The 21,579-nt window shown below is 40.2% G+C and overlaps 5 protein-coding genes across 5 annotated transcripts; 3 read left to right on the plus strand and 2 right to left on the minus strand.

Annotated features, from left to right (window-relative positions):
• Positions 1–188: 188 nt before the first annotated feature.
• Positions 189–5,096, plus strand: ccdc77 (coiled-coil domain containing 77). Its single transcript, XM_063900058.1, has 12 exons — positions 189–749; positions 1,437–1,481; positions 1,775–1,961; positions 2,079–2,221; positions 2,545–2,641; positions 2,985–3,075; positions 3,179–3,267; positions 3,481–3,629; positions 3,788–4,049; positions 4,210–4,335; positions 4,445–4,597; positions 4,789–5,096. Exons 2-12 carry the CDS (start codon positions 1,447–1,449, stop codon positions 4,933–4,935), a joined length of 1,479 nt encoding a protein of 492 aa, XP_063756128.1. The 5' UTR covers positions 189–749; positions 1,437–1,446; the 3' UTR covers positions 4,936–5,096.
• Positions 5,097–5,747: 651 nt separating this feature from the next.
• hdhd5 (haloacid dehalogenase like hydrolase domain containing 5) lies at positions 5,748–8,917 on the plus strand. The gene is made up of 8 exons (XM_063900070.1): positions 5,748–6,061; positions 6,452–6,667; positions 6,755–6,867; positions 7,271–7,364; positions 7,449–7,482; positions 7,610–7,784; positions 7,852–8,040; positions 8,331–8,917. Exons 1-8 carry the CDS (start codon positions 5,966–5,968, stop codon positions 8,740–8,742), a joined length of 1,329 nt encoding a protein of 442 aa, XP_063756140.1. The 5' UTR covers positions 5,748–5,965; the 3' UTR covers positions 8,743–8,917.
• Positions 8,918–9,799: 882 nt separating this feature from the next.
• LOC134875485 (ras-related protein Rab-19) lies at positions 9,800–12,837 on the minus strand. Its single transcript, XM_063900094.1, has 5 exons — positions 12,718–12,837; positions 12,162–12,260; positions 11,464–11,652; positions 10,820–11,003; positions 9,800–10,341 (listed from the first exon to the last, which is right to left on the minus strand). The coding sequence occupies exons 2-5, from the start codon at positions 12,210–12,212 to the stop codon at positions 10,067–10,069; spliced, it is 699 nt and encodes a 232-aa protein (XP_063756164.1). The 5' UTR covers positions 12,213–12,260; positions 12,718–12,837; the 3' UTR covers positions 9,800–10,066.
• A 194-nt stretch (positions 12,838–13,031) lies between these two features.
• Positions 13,032–15,876, minus strand: ccdc34 (coiled-coil domain containing 34). Its single transcript, XM_063900082.1, has 7 exons — positions 15,757–15,876; positions 15,138–15,412; positions 14,905–15,040; positions 14,610–14,717; positions 14,348–14,506; positions 14,108–14,237; positions 13,032–13,656 (listed from the first exon to the last, which is right to left on the minus strand). Exons 2-7 carry the CDS (start codon positions 15,395–15,397, stop codon positions 13,454–13,456), a joined length of 996 nt encoding a protein of 331 aa, XP_063756152.1. The 5' UTR covers positions 15,398–15,412; positions 15,757–15,876; the 3' UTR covers positions 13,032–13,453.
• Positions 15,877–17,483: 1,607 nt separating this feature from the next.
• slc15a5 (solute carrier family 15 member 5) lies at positions 17,484–21,556 on the plus strand. The gene is made up of 9 exons (XM_063900043.1): positions 17,484–17,853; positions 18,525–18,747; positions 19,213–19,382; positions 19,949–20,169; positions 20,251–20,437; positions 20,591–20,779; positions 20,933–21,064; positions 21,198–21,306; positions 21,415–21,556. Exons 1-9 carry the CDS (start codon positions 17,484–17,486, stop codon positions 21,554–21,556), a joined length of 1,743 nt encoding a protein of 580 aa, XP_063756113.1.
• The last annotated feature ends 23 nt before the right edge of the window (positions 21,557–21,579 follow it).

The following is a 21,579-nucleotide window of genomic DNA, read 5'->3' on the forward strand; positions in this document are numbered from 1 at the left end:
TAATACTACCACGGTGAAGATTTAAAAACAAACGTGGCCCATCTTCCTTTGAAATTGCTGTCTCAGTTTTGCATATTACTTAGTTTCCACACATTTCCGTTTCAGAATTTTATTTTGGAGGGATTAACGTTTATCTTTCGTTTTTCTGCAAACTGCAAGAGCTGTCCACAGAAGTGCACACATAGCTCTTCACACAGGTGCTCGGTTATTACTCCATATTCTGCTTTTTCGTGGAAATTAGCTCCATATCTGTTCACCGTGGCACATCATAGTCGCTTAATTGCATTTGTTTTAACTGAAGTATCGCCTCATGATTGACCAATTCATGCAAACGCTGCTGTGTAACAATTTCTAAACTATATATATGACCACATACACAAATACCATCCATACAATAGCGGCAGTTCAATGCAATTATTGAAAGTTTAAAACCATTTTCTTTATAATTTATCGATGTTACGTCCTGGTGTTAAATCATCCTCCATCCTCCACCCCAGGCGATGTGTGTTCTGTCTCTGTTTACGTTAATTCCTACTTTAAATGCAAATGGGAAAAAATGTAACGCCACTCCACAGCTCAGAGACAGTAGCGTGGCCTGCCGCTGGAGGGCAAAAATAACTCCCACTTCGCTGCAGTTCACCACGAAGAAGACGAGGACGCGTAAACTTCCGGGTTTCAAAAAGCTTGACGACAACAACCGATAGCAACGAACGAACAGCGTCGCTGACCGAAGACTTTAAAGACTGTGGGTAAGTTAAATGTAAAAGGATGCTAGCCAAAAACACCAGAAATAAGTTGACTTAAGCTTTGTTATTGTGCTGTTATGTGATTACTTTATTGTTTGCTAAATCTAAAGTATATCCTTCAATATATATCAACAAATGAGCGACACAATTTAGTAGCTTTGCAAAAGGAAGTAACTTGGTTATTTGTTTTTGTCATAAAGTTACAGTTATAACTTTAGTCTAGTTTAGCTCGATTTGAGTTGAAATCGTCAAAGTGTGTATACCGTTATTTCAAAAAGAGTAGTAGACTTCCTTTCAAACGTCCCGCTCCCCCTGGCGACCAATGGAAACTCATACACTTCCTGCATACAATGTGTGTTACATTTTACTTTTATATTTGAATAACAACGTCTATATGATCCTAATCTCATCACAACCTATATCTTAATGACACTTCATAATAATTGGCATTTAGGGTAGGCTATAAGCTGATTATTTGCTGTCAATAGTTCAGTGTTCTCAGTAATGATTTCTCACATTGGCTCCCCAAGCTGACATCTCTGAACTAACATTGTACATTCCATAATCTGTATGGCTTCTTGATACAGTTGGTTGCAAAACGTATTTAATTGTTAGAAAGGCAAAAAAAAAAGTATTTTTTTACATTATTGATGACAACCACTATTATTTACTTTACATTTTTGTCTTCAGTGTTATTGGGATGGGATCTCCAACAAAAGATGGAACACCACACAGGTAAGATCTTAATTTTGCAGACTTTTTATGGTTATTGTGCAAGAGATGTGTTGCATGTGGAGATGTAATGCTCTAACTGTAATCTCCCTGAATGATGCTTAGTCTTATAATGTCCCCCACTGATACATCCCTAAATCTTATCCCACATGGATTAAGTCTCACTCCTTAAGTGGGTTTGAATGCCTTTTTTCATTCCTTTTTTAACTGCAGCAGGTACTGTCACACACAGGGCAAAATGTTACATTTTATAGTTTTTAAGATAATCCCATAAAGTCTCTTTCTTGTTTCTACAGAACCAACATTCGTACCCCTGGTCGAGAACCTGACTCTCCACTTCCCCCGATCCATGAGCGGCTGGCGTACCTGCGTCCCTCCAGGGAGCTATTGGAGTTTTACAGAGAGAAAATCGCCCAGTTTGACGGAGAACACGAGGAGCTTCTGCAGATGCTGGAGAAGTACAAAGGCATCACAGAGGACCAGGTGAAACAGAGCTATGAGTCATATGTGAAATGTTGTATGTTATGTGGCTTTTCAGGCATGCATGAGTATAATCGCCTGTTTTAACTGAACTTCTGTTTGTCCTGGATTTCCTCTCAGCATAAACTACAGTGGGAAGTACGACAGCGGGAGGGAGAGATTGCCGAGCTGCAGAACGCTCTGAGTGACATGCAGGTCTACCTTTTTCAAGAGAGAGAACAGTCTCTCCGGCTTTATGCAGAAAATGACAGACTAAAGATCAGGTGGGTGTACAGTTGATGAAGAATCCAGCGGATATTTTGACCTGTATTAGCAGGAAAACACAGCTTTGATAATAACATTAATTAGAGCTGCTTTTAAATTTAGGTCTACCAGATCCATGTTACTGCTATTATGCATGATTGTTCACTTAATGGTACTTCATACTCGTATAAATAGTATGTTAGCGTACGATTTCTAACAGGCCCTCTATGAAAACACCTCTGTGGTTGAGCCTTTAATATCTGCTTTTAGCATTGTATTGTCATTATTCTTCCTCTAGCACAACTGCACATTCAATTATCTAATGTTATTCACCGCTGTGCAGAGAGTTGGAGGACAGGAAGAAAATCCAGCACCTCCTTGCTCTGGTGGGTCCTGATTCAGGGGAGATCACATATTTCCATCGGGAGCCTCCTCACAAGGTACGTGTTTACTTCATCATTGACCTGTCTTACAGCGCCATGTGCAGTTTATCCCCTTCATACATGCTGAATCGGCTGGAACACTTACATCAGACAGAGGCGTTAATGTGATTTATGAATCTTACAGTGGCTCGAGTAGTCTCGCATTTTCGAATGACACAGACACGTATTTTATCGAATTAAAACAAATACTATAAACATTATCTTCTTTTTTGCAGACAAACATTTTGTTTATCTCTTTATTTTTGCTATACACTTTATTACTTGGGATTCAGTCTATGTAAGATAAAAAGGTAAACAGGAAATCCATGTTCTGAAGCCAGCTGTTTGTGTTTTATCCTAGGTAACCATCACACAGAGGAAGGCGGAGTCCAGCTTGGAGGAACATCTCAATCTCAGGCCAACTAAGTTGAGACCTGCTGTGACCAGGAAAGGTTTGAAAATGTTTTATGGCAAATGTCTTTTGTATGTTTGATATTATTTAAATGTTAAATACAGTCAGCCTGTGAAATTTTCATTCCATGTCTGTGTTTTCAGAGAATAGCAGGAGATTAAAAGCAGCAGATGGGACTAATGGAGAGAGCCTGGAACAATACAAGAACGATAACCAGACACTGTTACTACAGGTAAGCCTATGTGTCCACTTTCTGAATGCAAGTTATATAATTTATGTGCTTTCAGATTTCATAAAGATAGCTTCATATACATATACATACATTCAACACTAATAATTACTAAGGAAATGTGAAATGAGTGATGAGATCTTTTTCCCTTCTCCTGCCTCGATGGTTTTGTTGATAAGTTTACCAAACTATAATTTTTGTGGCTTGTGTTTTCAGGTGGAGGCCCTGCAGGCTCAGATGGAAGAACAGACCCGTCTGGTTAAAGAGCAGGTGGAGTCTCTGATGGAGGATCGGCAGATTAAAACAGAGGAGGCACAGGCACAACGGCAGAAAGATCAGGAGCGGATCACAGCTCTGACTGACAAGTGGGTTTACATTTTTATTCTATTCACAACTACTGTACTGTGCTTTTTAGGAATGATTCCCTTTCAACACTTTTTTCATGTTGTGAGCGATGGATCATCTCTTATTTTTTTTCTTTCTTACCCCAATGTATAACTTTGTTTCACATGTGACACCCCAGGCTCCAGCGAACCCAGAACCTGTTATACGAGAGCACCAGGGATTTTTTACAGCTAAAGTTTGACGCCCGGGCTCATGAGAAGAGCTGGATGGCAGAGAAGGACCGGCTGCTCAGGGAGCTGGACTCTAGCCACAACCGCCTGAGGAAGACTCAGTCTGCCGGTGCAGAGCTGGGCCCAACGCGGCAGCCCAGCAGCAGCACCGCTCTTTTCCTCCCTCGGCCTCAGCCTGAATTACAGAAGCCGCTCAAGGAGGAGCTGAAAGTAATATTAAAGAACTTAAAATATATCTGCTAACTTATCTGCAAACTAATGTCAATATTAATAATCCTTCCCTTTTGATGAAGTATTTAGATCTGTTTGTTTTAGTGTGTTTTTTGTAGGGTTTTATATGTCCCTTTTTATATTTCATCTATGTCCTCAGGCAATGCAGGAGGATCTGAAGCAGGCCCACCGTCTGGCAGAGATGTACAGAGAGCAGTGCATTACACTGGAGACAGAGCTGTCCCAGATCAGAGAGGAAGGGGATGTGGGCAGGGAAATATTTAAGGTACCGTTCCTGGGCATATATAGCTCGGAGTTAATGCTCATATTTTATGGAAATATCCAAGATTGTTGACACTGTTTTTTTTTTTATCTTACCAAATGTTTGTGAGCAGGAGCGATCAGACAAAATAGCCAAGCGTCTGCAGCTAATGACTCAGCGTTATGAGGCTCTGGAGAAGAGGAGGGCCATGGAAGTTGAGGGCTTCAAGACGGACCTGAAGCACCTCAGACAGAAGTTCAAAGATGTGGAAAAACAGCTCCTCAAGGTGAAACAATTTGACCAATAATTAAGTTTGAATTTCATTTTACTTTGTTATAAATTAAATGTGGGTGATTTGACACACCAATACGCATGTTTTGAGCTCTCTATTCAACATGTACACAGAAAATATGTGAGCCTTGCAGATATAAGTTAAAATGTAAACTGTTAATTCGGTACATGTATCTTCTGTTGCAGGTTACTCTGAATGTTGGGCCCAACCAGGACTTAGCCATTCTGCATGAGGTACGCCAGACCAGTGGCAGGACGAAGAAGGTTCAGGATGAGCTGATGGGCCTGAAGGCTAAGATCTATGGACTGGAAAATGAACTGAGGTTTAGCTGAGGACTGGACTGTGGTGTCGGGCGACTGTCTGCCTGTAGAGGATAACCAATGTGAAGTTTATCTAAGTCATGTGTGTTTGTGCTACTGGGTTTATAGCTTACACTTAGAATGAATGTTATTTGTATTTTGTACCTATGATTAATAAAGATGTTTTGCTATAATAGTTTTGAATGAATTAACACTCATTTACAGAATGAAATTAACATGTCATATGATGTCTCATAAATATTTTTAAATTACTGATCCTGTTACAACATTATTGGCAAAACTAAAAGAAACATATGGAACTTAATAAGACAGGCATGTAAGCAAATTCTAGCATGGTATCTGATCAAGCTAAGTTTTTTACCCACGTGATTTAAAATATTTTGTAGGTGTCATTTAGTGGAAAAAAAAACAACTCAGTATGTGCATTACAATGCATATTAATAAAATACAAAATGGGTGAATAAATTACTTGATAAATAGAATTTAAAAAGGCAGATTAAATTAAGGATGTGAACAAGCAGTGTGAAATTGTGTTCATCATATAAAAAAACGATATTGTTTATTAACATAGGAATTGTTTAGTATAAACTATTATCATTAAATCAATAAAAAAGGACTAATATTAATTGGACTACACCACTTTACTGAAAATACACGGTCACAGAAAATATAAATTGCTTTTCTACTGTCGAAAAGTAACATTTAAATGGTTATATTTATGCGGTTAAGTTTCTATTATAAAGTGATTCAGTTTCATTTCTACAAAAACTAAGTTCATAAACCTTGTCTTTCCGGTGGCTTTGCGCATGCGCATTTGTGTTTATATAGGTTATTGTGTATTGCGTTATGGCAGCTACACTGACAGCAGCATGAGAAGTGTGCGCAGAGTTTACTATTGACCCTCTCTGTTTGAGATACCATGAACCATTTCTTCAGTCCTAAGTAGACAGTTCTACTTAGCTCGGCTAAAGCTAGCATAGCTCTGCTCTGTTTTATTGTAGGTTGTTCACACGCCGGCTTTTACACACAAGTGCCTGAAGAAATGCAGAGAGTAAGGTGTTGGAAGACCGGCTGGCAACTGCTGAAATCAGCCTATGAGGGAGCAGCAATACCTTCGACTTCAAGAAAGTATAGCCATGTAAGTAGATGTTCTTTGAATACGTTTAAAAGTAAGAAAGAGGTTGAATGAATACCAAGTTAAGAAAACTACCTTGTTGTCAGATTGTTTTTATACTTTGTTCTATTGCAATGTTAAAATGGAAAGGCAACATGTCAAAGCTAACCCCATTTTTACCATGGCACACATTTTAACCATCAGTTATTAATATGTTATTCACCTAGTTCACTCTTCAATGGCTTTTATACTCCAATAAAATTGTGGTGTGTAATTGATGTACTCTGGGAACAAAGTCTGTAACAATGCCTGGATCCTGAAGCAGCAGGATTATGACCCAGCCTGTGATATCAAAGACTGTTAATTAACAGCCACATGTTTTCATGCTGCACGTGCCCCCCCTCTCTATCCCAGCTCCCTCCTCAGGGTGCCGGCTCTTTTGGGCTCCTCTTTGACATTGATGGGGTGCTGGTGCGGGGCAGGACCCCCATCCCTGCAGCCAAGCAGTGCTTCAAGAACCTGGTGGACCGCAATGGGAAATACAAGGTGCCTGTTGTGTTTGTCACCAATGCTGGGAACTCCATGAGGCAGGCTAAAGCTGAACACCTGTCACATCTGCTAGAGGTGGAGGTAACTGAAGACATAATTTCAGTTATCAATTCTTAGTTCTAAGCTTGCACTGTTTTGTTTTTCTCTGACATCGATATTTCTTCTCAGGTGACTCCAGACCAGGTGATGCTGTCCCACAGTCCTTTGCGAATGTTCAGCCAGTTCCACAAAATGCGTGTGCTGGTGTCGGGACAGGGTCCCATAGAGGAGGTTGCTCACAAGTATCCTGTCTTAAATCGGGGACTCTGCATTTAGATAGAATCGTAATAGAATTTGCGCACTTACCTCTGGAAGTTGACCTTTAAGAGAAGTGTGCATGTTCTGTTTATTCAGTGTAGTTTTACTCATGTTCCACGTTGTTATCAGTCTTTAATCTTTGTACCCTTTGTTCCTTTAGCTGCCTGTTTGTCTCAGTAAGGCCCTTTCACAGATTTTTTGCCTTTTCTCACATTTAGTTTGTCTTTAATTCAAGGCAATAAGTGGATTGTACTCTTTATTTTTCCATTAAGTCTCAGAATAACCCAGTGTGTATTGTCTTCTTGGTGTATGGTTAAATATCGTTAGTGAGTAAAGTGTGTTTAGTGTAACTCTTGCTCATCTGTGTTTGACTTTAACCCGCTTCAGCCTGGGCTTTCAGGATGTTGTTACCATAGATATGCTCAGGGATGCATATCCCCTTCTAGATGTCGTAGATCATAAGAGAAGGCCCAAGGACAGTGTAAGTAATTTTATTATTGAAGCCAGTTTATGTGAAGTTTCAAATGAGTGAGACATCTTACCAAATGTGTATAATATCTTACAGATTCCCCCAACGAAAGGCTTACGGCCAATAGACGGTACGTTTTCTCCCACAGTCAACATTTTAGCATTCAGTGTGATGCTAAAGCATTGATTAACAATTTTTAACAAACACAGGAATGGCTGTCTTATGTTTTTCCCTTCTTCAACTGTGTGTTCCTACAGCTGTCATTTTATTTGGTGAGCCAATCAGATGGGAGACCAACCTCCAGCTTATTGTGGACGTCCTTCTGTCAAACGGGAACCCAGACAATGTTTGGTGCTCGAAGCAGTACCCCCACATCCCGGTCCTAGCCTGTAACATGGACCTGATGTGGATGGCTGAGGCGAAGAGTCCCAGGTACAGTATATGTCAAAAATACTCAGTGAAACAAAGTGTTACTATACTGAATGTCCCTGCCTCATAGGTTTGGTCACGGTATGTTCCTGGTGTGCTTAGAGAGCATGTACAAGAAGGTCACAGGCTTTGATCTGAAGTACGAGGCTCTGATCGGTAAACCCAGCATGGTGACTTATAACTATGCCGAGCTGCTGATCAGAGAGCAGGCGAAGAGACTCGGCTGGACCACACCTGTGAAGCAGCTGTATGCTATAGGGTGAGTCACTCAGTCGGCTCTTGACCTTAAACCCACATTTGTCACATAAAGATATAGTTTAAACTGTTTAAAGTGGAGTAGTTTAAGTTTCTCAATAGTTGAGCAATACACTGCTAAGATAAGGCTGGCAGGAAAATGTATATTATAATAAATATTAAGTGTATGCTGTATTTAAAATATTTACTTTGCAGAGAGAGAGCTGGCTCCTAAAGGGAACTGAAGCTGAACAGGCATTTTACCGCACAATTTTTATCTTGATTTGTTTGTTTATCTCTCCATCTTTTTAACAGTGATAACCTCATGTCTGACATATACGGCGCCAACCTCTACAACCACTACCTTCAGGCTTCCCAGCGCACCAAGGCCCAGATGCAGGCCAAGAGTGGGGGAGGAGGCTCAGAAACTGTTGAAGACTCCCTGAAAATGACCTCAGCAGAACTGGGCGGAGCGTCAGGTGTGTACGGGACAAAGGGGGACCTCCCCGAGGGCTGCAGCTCCATCCTGGTGTGCACAGGCGTGTACAGCAGAGACGAGCAGGAGCTGCCTTCAGACCCAGCGCACTCTGTGAAAGAGCAGCCCATCTTCCACGGCCACAGGGACTTCCGCTTCGACCCCAGCCTCACGGAGCCGACCTTCTTGGTGGAGGATGTGAAGGATGCGGTGGAGCTGGTGTTTCAGCAGGAAGGCTGGCCTCTGGAGTAGGATGAGCAGATTCATCAATCACAGCCGTCCAGTAAACAACTCTAACGATCCTTCACTGGCCGCAGCAGTATCTCTGAGAGTTGTTTTGTTACTAACCTACCTCCCTAATTTTGACAGGGAGTTTTAAGCTTTTTCAGTGGCTTGTTTTTACAGATTAAAGTGCCGTAGAACCAAATGCAAACAGCAACAGTATGCAATCCTTTCTAAGTTGGTCATGTTTGTTAGTGTGTCACAGACTGCTGCAGTATTTATATTGCACAACACTCACACTCATTTTTAGTTGCCCTAGCTACTACCAATATAAGTCAATTCATCAAGTAGGAACTGTGTATCTTTCTTGCCTTTTTACGACACAATCTATATCAGCTTTCTCTTTTTATAAAACGCACATGGATTGTTAAGAAGTCTAGGTGTTGAGTTACATGCATTTTACTCAACTCAGACATTTCTAGAGTACTGTAGGTTCATGGCTGATTGTTAAAACATGGTTACACATTCACCTGGATAACATTCAGGTTCATCCTGAAAGACCTCATCTTGCCTTTCCAAAATAGACAACCCCAAGCAGGTCTTACCTATACAATTTCTGCTGTTTGTTTTTTACTGCTGTCATATTTCAGCTTGATTTGTATTTGAATGTGTAACCACTAATGGTAATACGATTAAGATGGTTTCAGTTTAGTACCTCACCATTTTAATTCCAGAGTACTGTAATTTGATTTTGTGTATTATTTTGGGGTCGTTTTTTTATAATTATACAGAGTTTGAAATAAAACAAAACAATGTGCTATTTTTACCATCTAATGGTTGAAGTATAAGGGAAATAGTTTGAAATGTTAATTTAAATGTCACAAATAAAACATTTTAGTTTGAGAATGATGAGTATTTACAGTTGAAGTACCACTGAACGTTTAACAGGTTTGTTATATTTATCTGCAATAATATAACATTCTGATAAAGAGTATAATTAAGTATCTGTATTCCACTTAATTATACACTGATAATAAAGTGTATAATTGAAAAAAATAACAATTAAAGGGATGAGAGACACAAAACGTCAAGTCAAATATTCTGTGTACTGTAGTGCAGTTTTAGTACATTCCTTCAGCAGAGGTGTGTAATCCTATAAACATACCCTCTGAAGAATACAAAAGAAGTTTGATAAGCACCCACCATTTAAAACCTGTTACTGATTCAACAAAATGCATAAATATCAAAGTCAAAATATATACAAAACGTTCACAAATGCAACATACTAAAGTAGTTTCTTATAAATTGTCAAAACTATTTTTCATACAAAGAGCTGTCCCCTGTTCCAGTCCGTTCAGCAGCCACACTTTCTGTCTGCAGACTCGGAGCCGTTGACCGCGTGGGAGCTGTTGCTCAGCATGAATTTAGGCGAGTCCTGGGAAATCTCGTCTGTGATGGTCATGCCATTGCGTGCCAGCAGCTCCCGGGCCATGAGGATGAAGGCTGCCTCGACGTTCTGGGCTTCCTTGGCGGAGGTTTCCAGGGCAGCCAGCACACTGTTGTTTTCTGCCAGAGTGCAAGCGTCCTCGAACAAAACCTGCCTCTGAGCTTCAAGGTCTGATTTATTACCTGCAGGGATGAGCAGAGCAGGCACAAAAAGAACATCTTTATTAGCAATTTCACACGGTCAGGAAAAAAGCAGACATTTTTATCAGATCCCAGTGTGATGTATTACTGAGTTAACTGCCCTAAATGAAACAGAAAAACATAACATCCTCAGATTGTAGGAGTGGGAACTAGATAATGTTAAGCACATGTGCTTAAAGAAATCTTATTGATTTTCAAAGTAGATCTATATAATCTTTGAATATGCTAATCATCTAATCCAATGATAGTTTATCAACTTAAAAGACCAACAATCCAAAATCCATAAAAAATGTGTTTACAACTGAAACCAGAAAAATAATGGACTCATTGGTTGATCAGTCAAAATCATATCAAAAAATTGCTGATTGTGTGTCACCAACAGTGTGTAGTCCTGGAGCCTAGGAATATGTTTTAAGGTTTACAGGCCAACACAAAACCAACTTTATTTCCATCTACTTACCAATGAGGATCAGCACCACGCTGGACGCTCCAAACTGCTCCACCTCTCTGATCCAGAGGGGAACAGAGTCAAATGTGGAGCGGCGTGTGATGTCGTAGGCCACCATGGCCCCGTGGGCACTGCGGTAGTAGCTCTGAGTTATGGTGCGGAAACGCTCCTGTCCTGCTGTGTCCCACACCTGCATCTGCAAGAACAACCCCAAACCATCCAATAAGACTTGCATGGTTACAAAACGTGTCTCTAAACCATGAGTTATTCAGATGTGCTGTGAAGGACTCTGGAAGTGATCAGTCCTTTTTTTTTTACTTTGCCTGTGTGTACACTTAACCTAACTAATAAGCATAATAAGACAACCTTGCAGTTGACAAATGAACACACCCAGAAAGCTAACACAGGTTGTTTTAAGGGAACATTGAGGCACTCCTCTTTCTGTTAAGGAGGAAAAACACTGATCAAGCAAAGGGAGTATTTACTTTAAGACAAGAGTAAATACACAGACACATCTTACTTATTCATACTTATTCATATTTCTGTTAAACACGAAGAAAAAAAAACACCCATTGTCAAATAAAATGACCCTTAATGTGTGATTAAAAGTTAATTTCTAATGAGTGAAATAAAGGGGCAGAGTGAATGTCACATACCTTCACCTTCTTGCCATCGATATCCAGGGTGCGAACTGTGAAGTCCACCCCGATGGTGTTCTGCTGTTTTCCAATGAAAATGCCAGACTTGAAGCTCTGGACCACACAGGTCTTCCCCACGTCTGAGTCCCCAACCAGGATGATTTTGAAAAGAAAGTCGAAAGAGTCCTCAATTTCCGGCCCTGCAGACTGCATGGTGAAGGGAGGAATGTGTATACAAAAAACAGACAAGATCCTGCGCCTCTATGCAACACAATAGGTTCAAGTTTTGTCAATAAAAAACTGACACAATTTACAGAAACAGTGATGACATCCTAGTCACAAAAAGAGGAAAAGCAGGTTTATTTCAGCTGTAGTGTCACAGCCAAAGTAGATCCAGCTGAAAATGTGTGATCAGGAGGTAAAGAGCTGGTCAGAGATACAAATGAATCCCTATAAATAAATAAATTCACAAACTCCACCCAGCAAACTTTAAAAAAGAGCCCTTCAAAATCAACTTGATTATCCCATAGCAGAGGATTTAAGTTCCCTTTTTGCCATCCCAAATTGGTTTATTCATCCTGCGCTGGTTTCCATGTTTTTGCTAGGCGACACTCTTAAGACTTAAACTCAAGAACAGTCTGCCCTGCTGCCCTTTAGACTGTCACTGCTTCTGCCCTCCACTTCAACTCTGACACAAACATAGACCCGCCTCCTACCTGTCTTGGTAGGTGTGACCTCCAACTGCCAGCCCACCGGCACCACTGCATCTTGGGATATGGGTTTTTCTTTTCAACCTCTGCAATAGGACGCAATACCTAGAGACAAAAATAGAGTTTAGCGACCTGAAATACTGTGCATTACCAAAATGACTGGTTAGGCACAAATAGATTTGAGATAGATTTAGACATATTGTGATCTAGTTGGTTTTATTATAAACTAGTTATGACATTTTAGTTTAGAGTAAGAGGTACACAGATTACAAAGGGCCAGCTCAGTGTGCAAATACCCGAGAGCAAACAGCTTAAACTACTTCTGCAACTTAACATAATGTCAAAACTTGACATTCGTCTTAACAGCTGTCCTTTGGACCCCAGAATGTTTTTGTACCTTTAAAATCGCCTAAACTATGAGCCCCCCGGCTGATTGCTGTCAACTAACACATTCCACAGCACTCCACAGCAGAGAGAGCTAAGCGTAGCATGAGCAGGAACAAAACACGAAGTAATGAAAGACAGGATTATCTAACTCAAAGTGTAATTTAAAAGTTTTTACCTCAGACTGCACACATTGATATCACAGTGAGATGTTAACACAGAATGAGTATTCAGCTCTGATTCAGTCTGTCTCTCTCTCTCTCTCTCCTCCCCCTCTCTTGTTCTGTCGTCATCTCAGCCCACAGAAGAACAAGGCACAGCTGGACACAGAACAATGTGTGAGTGTGAGGGGCACTTGACCAAGCTGGGTCTATCTTTGGCTGTGACCACCAGCCACCTTCTTCCTGTAGTGTGGTTGATGCCTTATTGAATGCAATGAAATGTGGTTTTGATGACCATTTCGTGATGGCACAAATAAGACAACAGGGAAAAGAACTTTGATAAAGTGCTTTTATCCAAATAGCAAATTGATTCAATTGACAGGATAAAACAAAATCAACTCCACTGTTTAAATGTCCAGCCATAATGATATGAATGCTAACCATTATTATCGTATAAAAGCTGGGTGCGGTGTCAGAATAAATTATACACATATTTGAAAAATCATAACAATCCCCAACACACATCCTTACAAGTAATCTAATATGAGCTAGAGCATTGTGACAATATCGTCCAGTGTTCAGCAATATAAAAAACCAAAACATATATATAGAAGCTTAAATACCACATCCATATAAGCCAACAGAAATACTTCTGTGATTCAGCAGAGTCTCAGTTCAGGAGCTGCTGCGGTTGATGAATCATATTCAAGCAGTAACAAAGCCAATGTATCAGTCACAGAAGTGTCAGCTGTGTCATCTCCTCTGCAGCACTTGAGTGGCACTCGCATAGTTTCTCGATCTCAGAGCGCTGCTGGGGCTCTGTTGGCTTCTCTGTTGTTTCTGAGGTTTCTTGCCAGATATGTTATTCAGTGCTTTTTCCCGTGGAGGGACATGAATCGGCTTCCAGGGGATTGGATTGTAGAAGCTGGGTGATGGGAGGTATTTCTCGTAAGGACCTAAAAGAAATCAAAGCAATAAGAAACTCATACATTACAACTAAATAATAAATACCTATGCTAAGCAAAGGAAACTTGTAAGCTATAATCACATTAATAGCTGTCTGAACCGAACTGAAAAACAGTTCAAAGGCTGTAGGCATCCAATCCAAATACTAGCTTCAAATAAACATGAATATTTTTGTTTCAAGGAATACCACTATTATACCACAATATATACATGTACAAAGTTATATTTAGTATTATATGACAAGGTTTAATAAGATGAATACGGTCAGTTTGTTTTTTCAGTTTACTTATCATCAGGGTTATTTCTGTCTTAATACATTTCAGTTACTTAAATAAAAGTTTTGGATGACTTTTTTAAATTCATTAAGAATTACATTCTTTACAATAATGTTTGCTCCTACAGATTTATTTATGATGTCATTTATTACACAAATGATCTTACTTCTTGGGTAGCAAGGTGACTGGGGAATAGCTTTGGTTTTTTCATTAGCTTTAGCCAGCCAGTCCTTGAACTTCTCCTCTGCCCTCTTGCGGCGCTCTTTCTCCTGCTCCTCCTTCAGGGCAGCTTCCTCCTGTCAAGATTAACGAGAAATATATGTATCAGAATCTGTCTGTTTCTGCTCATGAATAATCATATCACATTTTAAGAAAAGAATAATCTCATAAAAAAACTCCACATTACCTTCTCCTTCTTTTCCATTTCAATTTTCTCTTGGTTCTTCTTCTGTAGCCACTCTTTGTATTTTTGTTGAGCTTTCTGTTCTATCTCCCTCTGTTTCTTGTGCTGCCTCTGTATCTCCTCCTCCTCTTTCCTCAGTTTTAGAAGTTGCTCTTGCTTTTCCTGAGATTAAAAATAGAAAACAAATAAAAGCATTGGATAGTCTAACAGCTAAAACACTACGGTGCTTTATGTTTTTTTTTTTAAATATATACAAGTCGTATACCTGTTCTCTTTTCATCTTTAGCCATTGTTGGATCCTCACTTCCATGACAATATTTTTCTGTTCACGCTTCCTTTCTTCATGTGCTTTCTTCTCCTTTTTTAACTGCTCCTATTTCAAGGAATTTTACATTTTGAGACTTAGACTAGACGCAAAAACAGAGTGGTTTGGAGAAAGTTAGAAAGTAAGTACAATTATGACTAGCCTTACAGAAACGCTCAAAAAGCAAAGGGATGTAAGGAAAGTAAACAATTATTTCAATATACACTGATATGAATGGAAATTAACTGTTGCTTGCCTGTTCTGCTTGTTTTTCTAACTGTAAACGGTCTTCTTTGGCTTTGTTAACCAGCCACTTCTCCCATGCACTGAGAGCATGTGAGTCTGCAGGCTCCACAGCTGTATCCACTGAAGGCGTTCTTGGTAGCTCACATCTATAACAAAACCAGATGCACAATGTATTTTGTCAGTCTAGATAATGCAACCTGTGGTATTTGAATGTGTTCAGAAGCCTGAATAATTCTTCAGTACCTGACTGGTGAAAGGCTGAGTCTGGAGGTGTTGCTCTGCCTGGGTGAAGTCTGCAGGCTGTGATCCAGGTCTTCATCACTGTCAAAACTATCGTGGTATATGGGAGAGAGCAGAGAGAATGTGTCTTCTTCATCGGACAGCACGTCGTCGTCCAAGCCCTTTGATATGTGCAGGTCTTTCCCCTGGGTAGTTTTGACAGGGGTGGAGCTGAAGCACTGGGAATCAGAAGCAGGAAAGTTCGGCACTTTCCGGCCAGACATTGCTAGCCGATGTCTGCTTTCAAAAACAAAAGGTCGACACATGAGACATTTTCCTTAAGTTACGCGTGTTGTCTGAAAATGAATGCCAAAGAACTCTGCAGCATTTTGGATGCGCCTATTACAAAAACGTAATAAACAATCTTATGCTCAACAGCTCGCTTTTACGGTTAGCAAAGTGGGGCTAGCGTTAGCACTCGAATGAAACTAACAGCTAGCTTTAGCTTTGGTTAGCTAACTTAGCTTTATTATGTAACGTGTGACGACCGTTAAATGGTACGTTTCAAACACGCCATCTCAGTGTCGGATGTGTGCATGCCTCTTGTTAACTCTAAAATACTGCAAACATTTTATAACCTACCTTTTTAGGTATATTTGAAGAAAAGCCTGCTATGCTTATCTTTCTCACCAACGCTGGAACTGATTTGCGACCAACTTTTTTTCCCATGATACACCACGCCCCCAAGCTCAACTGGACGCTGCTTCTGTAACCATGGTGAAGCCTGACGCCATGGATTCCACACGTCTCTCTTTTCAACAATATATTCATCAGTTATAAATGAATAATAAGAAACAGTAATTCCGTAGCAAGGTCGTTAACATCAGAATATTTGTCTGTTATCGACATTGTGTATTATTATTTATTCAAAAAAGTGTGCCATGTCAAAAAAGGCCCTTAATAATTGTAAATATCAGCCAAATAAGGTTAAAATATTTATCATTTAGACTTTGCATTTTTTTAGATTATCTGACACTCATATAATTTAATAATAATGTGTTCCATACTCTTATACATTTTATGTACCATAGCATTTTGAAGGTTTTTGGTAGGCCTACTTTCATGCTGGTATTTATTGTTATACATCTCTAAATAGCTTGGTACCCGATTGGTGATGCACAAAGTAATTTCTAAACAATTGTTGTTCAGACAAAAAGAGAAAAGGGGACTTTTTTCTCTGAGTTTTTGTAAAAATAAACAACATTATTCCAGTGTTTTTCTGCCCAGTGTTGTCTGGTTGAGCTTCAGACAACATGTTTACTCCCTTACTGTAAACACAGGCAGTTATTGTTGATTCAGCAGCCCTGATCCAGTTAAAGTTGACCGGCCAATGCACTCTAATTGTCTCACTTGCACTTAACATTTTCAGTCTAATTACCAGCTGGCGTTTTAAATTGAGCTTGTACACTGAAGTCCTGCTTTCACACAGAGATGTGACATTTTGCAAGTCTTTATTATTATCTGATGCATTCAATTCATTTGTTGTCTTTTTTATGTCTTGTAATGCTTAAGCCAACTAATCATTATGTGTTGATTGTTAATGACCATTTAAGCTATGACTTTCTTCATTGCAAAATAATATTGCTGTTTTAATAAACAACATTTACTTGATTTAAATCAAGATCCAACAGCCTAGAAACACTAACTCTGTATCAGTGGTGGATAGGTACTCAGATCTTTTCCTTGTTGCGATACCAGATAGTAGAAATGCTCAGTAACAATTAAAAGCATTCAAACAATTACTGAAACTAAGGTTTGGAAACATTAGCATAAATTGACTTAAAGTATTAAAAGTAAATGTTCTCACTATGCAAAACAAGCTGTTTCAAAATCATGTGTATTACTGGTTTATTTTGATGCATCAATTTAATGTTTCAGCTGGTAAAAGCAGATATACATGCATTTACATTCCACCACTGCTCTGTATAAGTCATTAACAGAAACAACATCCACATGACTTTATCTTGTCAGTAATTATAGAAATATTTCTGGGATGCTCTCGACATTGCTCCCTGCCTACACTCCCATTGAATACAATGTGGAATCAAGTGTCAGATCCCTGTGAGGCAACCACAGTTCTGAGTAAGATCCTGACACAGGAGGACATCAGCCACCAGCACGTGCAGAATGCAAAGAGGTGTGTCTGATCCTTAGTGTCGCCAGAGTCACACCAGGTTGAGGGATTCCAGCTCTGGCCTCTGCTGCTCCTATCTGCGAAGGGCAGTGATCCCTCTCATCAGAGCTCTCCGAGATTCCTTACTGACTGTGTCCAGCTGAGCAGTCCTTCAGCCAGCTCGCTGGCCAGGTGGTATGGTGATAGGCGACCCAAATAAACTGCCAGACGGCAGAGGCCAACTGCGTCGACACTCCAGGGCCCCTCGTCCAGACCGGGCTCCTCGTCCAGACCATGGACCACCAAGGAAGTCCCGCAAGAAGCTTCAAGTTATCATCTGTGTTTTGCTTGTGGAGCTGTGTGAGAGATTCACTTTCTTTGGGATTGTATGCAACACGATTCTCTTCTGCACGGTGAAGCTGGGCTATGATAACTACCTGGCTGCGACCGTCAACCTGTGCTTTATAGGAGCCAGCACCCTGACCCCAGTTCTGGTTGGCTGGTTTGCAGAGACCTGCCTGGGGAGGTCCAAGGTGCTCTACATATGTTCCTTCCTACATTTCTTTGGTAAGACACAATTAAAGGATAATCAGATTTACTGATGTGATAACACTACATGACTTAAAATTGATTCAGTGTTTAGTATTTCCATACAATGTAAGATTAAATGTCCATTTAATGTGAGGTAAAATCTGCCAGTTAAGAAAACAGGATATTTATCTGTGACTTGAATAATAAGCACCTTTCAAGAGCACTACTTTTTATATTTTGACAACTTTTTCAAGTTATATAAGATGTGAGGCTCCATCGTGAAATCAAACCAAGGTTAATAGAAAAGACACATATAGGGAAAAAAGATGAAAGAAAACACAAAACCATCAATAAATTATCCATAAAAAAAACGTAAGCCACCAGGGCTTCATATTGAATCTAAAATAATAAAAGCTAATGTAAAAAGTACAGAACTGTATATAACCTTTAAACTTAATGTAAACACCCTGCAATCCCAAATCCCCCTTCATCCTGAATCCCCACAACAATCGTTCTATGTATTACATTATTTTCAAAAGCATAACACAACTGAAAGGAGAGAAACACATCATCCAAATAAGGCAACCAAATACCATATACAGTATGCTGATAGTAAAAACAAAGAGCCAGTGAATGCTTCTGTTAAGTCACACTCTTGTTTGAAATGCAACTATGCCGTGACCTTCACCTTTCAAATTGTTTTCTAGGCACAGTGATGCTGCCTGTGGTGGCATTCCCGTTTGAAGATTTCTACATTGACACTCACCACAGGACGCACCAGCTAAAACCTCTGGATCAGCAGATTTTGTTCTACACCGGCCTCCTGGCTGTTGCACTGGGCATCGGCGGCATCAGGGCCATCCTCTGTCCAATTGGAGCGTACAGCCTGCAGTGCTACAATCAGCACCAGCTGCTGTCCTTCTTCAACTGGTGAGCGGTGGTGCTTTTCTGAATACAGTTATTCACCTGGTTAGCCAGATAAGACTCCAAACTGTCCATCGATATTGTTACTGTTATCAGTTTCATTTATGAATTCTTCCTAGTTAAGTTCTTTACAATCAAGTTATCCTGTTTGGAAAATAAGGCGTGTAAGTTATTGTATTACTATGGAGAACAAACAAGAACTATAATGCCTCTGAAAGTTGGACTTCAGTTGTAGTGGAGTAAACATGGCATTAAAAAACTAGACAAGTAGGAAAGGGGAACATAAATGTTTGCTCCAAATGTCATATGAATTCATTCAATTTCTTTAATTAGTTCACTAAAAAACTAACAGAAGACCACCAAAGTCAGATTGATTTATCTTCTGGGGACCATGAATGCCTGTAACAAATTTCAAATTACGCTAGTTGTTAACTCAGAATTGAGTGTATTATTTGCTTTGCGTTTGTTCAGGTTCTACTGGTTGGTCAACCTGAATTCCACTGTGGTGTTTCTGGGCATCGCTTACATCCAGCAGTCTGTGGCCAAAAATCTGGCCTTCCTTATCCCCTTCACCTCTGTGCTGCTGGCTCTAATCGCCATACACATGATGCGGAACAATCTCACCTACAAACCCAAGAAAGGTAACATACTGTGAATAAAAAGAGACAAACTATTTCATTATTAAAGTGTTCAGACACACCACATTATTTGTTGTCAGAGGTGTGGACTTTAGTCAGACACAAGTTTGATGTCTTAACAAAATCCAAATAGACATGCAACTTGGAATGGACTTTAACACCATAGTCTTGTAACTTCAATTTAAGCTTTTTTGTCTTTTTAACTTTTCTGACTTTTTGAAAATATTTGTTAGCTTCCGACAAGCCCACATTTTTCACGTATCAAACGACACTTGAATCCGAAGCGTCACTTGTTTGGAACCAATCAAACAGAATCATATCAAATTTCAGGAGAGAGCATTATGAATGTTATGTAACTGAGAACCAATTTAAATAAAATGATACCAAATAAAATATCCTATTTTACAGAGATTATATGGTTTTTAACAAAAAATGAATTGCTGTATACAAAAGTGTGAAGGTTGTTCCACCTCTTTTTGGATTTTACTCGTAACACCATCATAAACTTGTTACATATCAAACCAATTTAACAATTCATTCAGATTCTTCATGTGTCTTTCATTCTGCAGGTGGATCATTATTGACCACACTGGGAGTTTTCTTGAACTCCATCAGGATGTGCTGCCTCCACTACCGTCACCTGAGTGGAGATGTGGGATCTTGGCTGGACCGGGCCAAAGAGAACAATGGCGGCCGTTACAGTGAGACGCATGTAGAGAACGTCAAAGTCCTGGCCAAGCTCTTCCCTCTTTATGGCCTTCAGCTGCTTTACAGAGCCTGCATCACACAGGTTGTTACATGGAGTACAATGTGGCTTTCTTATGAAGCATTATGTCCATATTCACTTAGGTTGAGTATATGTTTTCTTCAGATTCCTTCAGGTTACTACATACAGACAATGAACTCAAACCTTCACTTGACCAGCCTCCTGTTGCCCATCGGTGCCATGAATGTGATCAGTATCATCCCTCTGCTGCTCTTGGCCCCCCTCATAGAGTGTGTGACCACTTGCTACCTCTCTGTGGAAAAAACTCCTCTGGCACCTGCCAAAGTCATCAGTGAGTATTTCTATGTGCACACATGCACATCTCCACTCATGACATGTCATTCTAATGTCTCTCTCTCTTGCTCTTCTGCCTCCCTCTTTCCTCCCATAATTATTCTGCAGACTCCTCTCTTATCACCCCTCCCTGTCCATCCTCCCATTCTAGCTCTGGGCCATGCATGTGCCACTCTATCGGTCTTGGTGGCAGGTTTGTCTGAGCTGCATCGGAAGTCCTACCCTCTGGTGGAGCAGACCCTGTCTGGGAAAGTTCTGCAGGTGTCATCCATGCCGTGTTTCCACCTGGCTCCTCAGTACATCCTGCTAGGTCTCGCAGAGGCTCTCGTCACCCCTGCATGTGAGTAAGGCCTTAAAGAAATGTTTAATGCATCAAATCAGAACACACTGACTGAAATCTCTTTCCAACCGTTTCGAAATGCTGCCCTGTATGTCACAAATACACAGCAGGGAGAATGACAAAACGTATCTGCTGTCACTTCCTCTCTGGCAGGCTCACTCATATCTTTCCAGCTGACCCCGAGCCACATCCGGGGTATCTCCCTACACTTCCTCACTCTGTCCTATGGAGGGGGCTGCTTCCTGGCAGCCTTTATCGTTCAGCTGGTGTACTTTCTCTCTGGAGGTAAAATTAGAAAATAAAACGTTTTCTTCTAATGAGAAATATAATTGGCAATATAATTTGGCTAAAAAAAAACTATGTTTTAAGCCTCAGATATGACTGAGGCTGATATGACTGCAGTAATACATGTTCACAGGTAGCTTCTACCCAGACACACTGCATGAGGGGAACCTGGAGAGATTCTTCTTTCTCCTGGCCTCTCTGATGGCGGTTAATACTCTTGTGTTTTGGCGTGTATCTTACAGGTGCAGTATTGTTTAACTACCTACACTACAAGCTGGTTTTCAGGTTATATTATACTATACATTTTGCATATCATAATTTAATGCTCATTCTTATTTATTATTTTCCAGGTATATAGATCTGAGTGTGCGGGGTAAAGCCCTGGCTATCAGCCCTCTGGCTGAGAAGCTGCTGCATTACAAGGCCTGCCTGCGCTTCTACGACACGGTGGACCGCTCCTACACAACCGCCTCCATCGAGTCTATATTATGAATATCTTCAATATCATCTTGGCT

The sequence above is a fragment of the Eleginops maclovinus genome, chromosome 2 (genome assembly GCF_036324505.1).
Source record: "Eleginops maclovinus isolate JMC-PN-2008 ecotype Puerto Natales chromosome 2, JC_Emac_rtc_rv5, whole genome shotgun sequence".
NCBI lineage: Eukaryota > Metazoa > Chordata > Actinopteri > Perciformes > Eleginopidae > Eleginops > Eleginops maclovinus.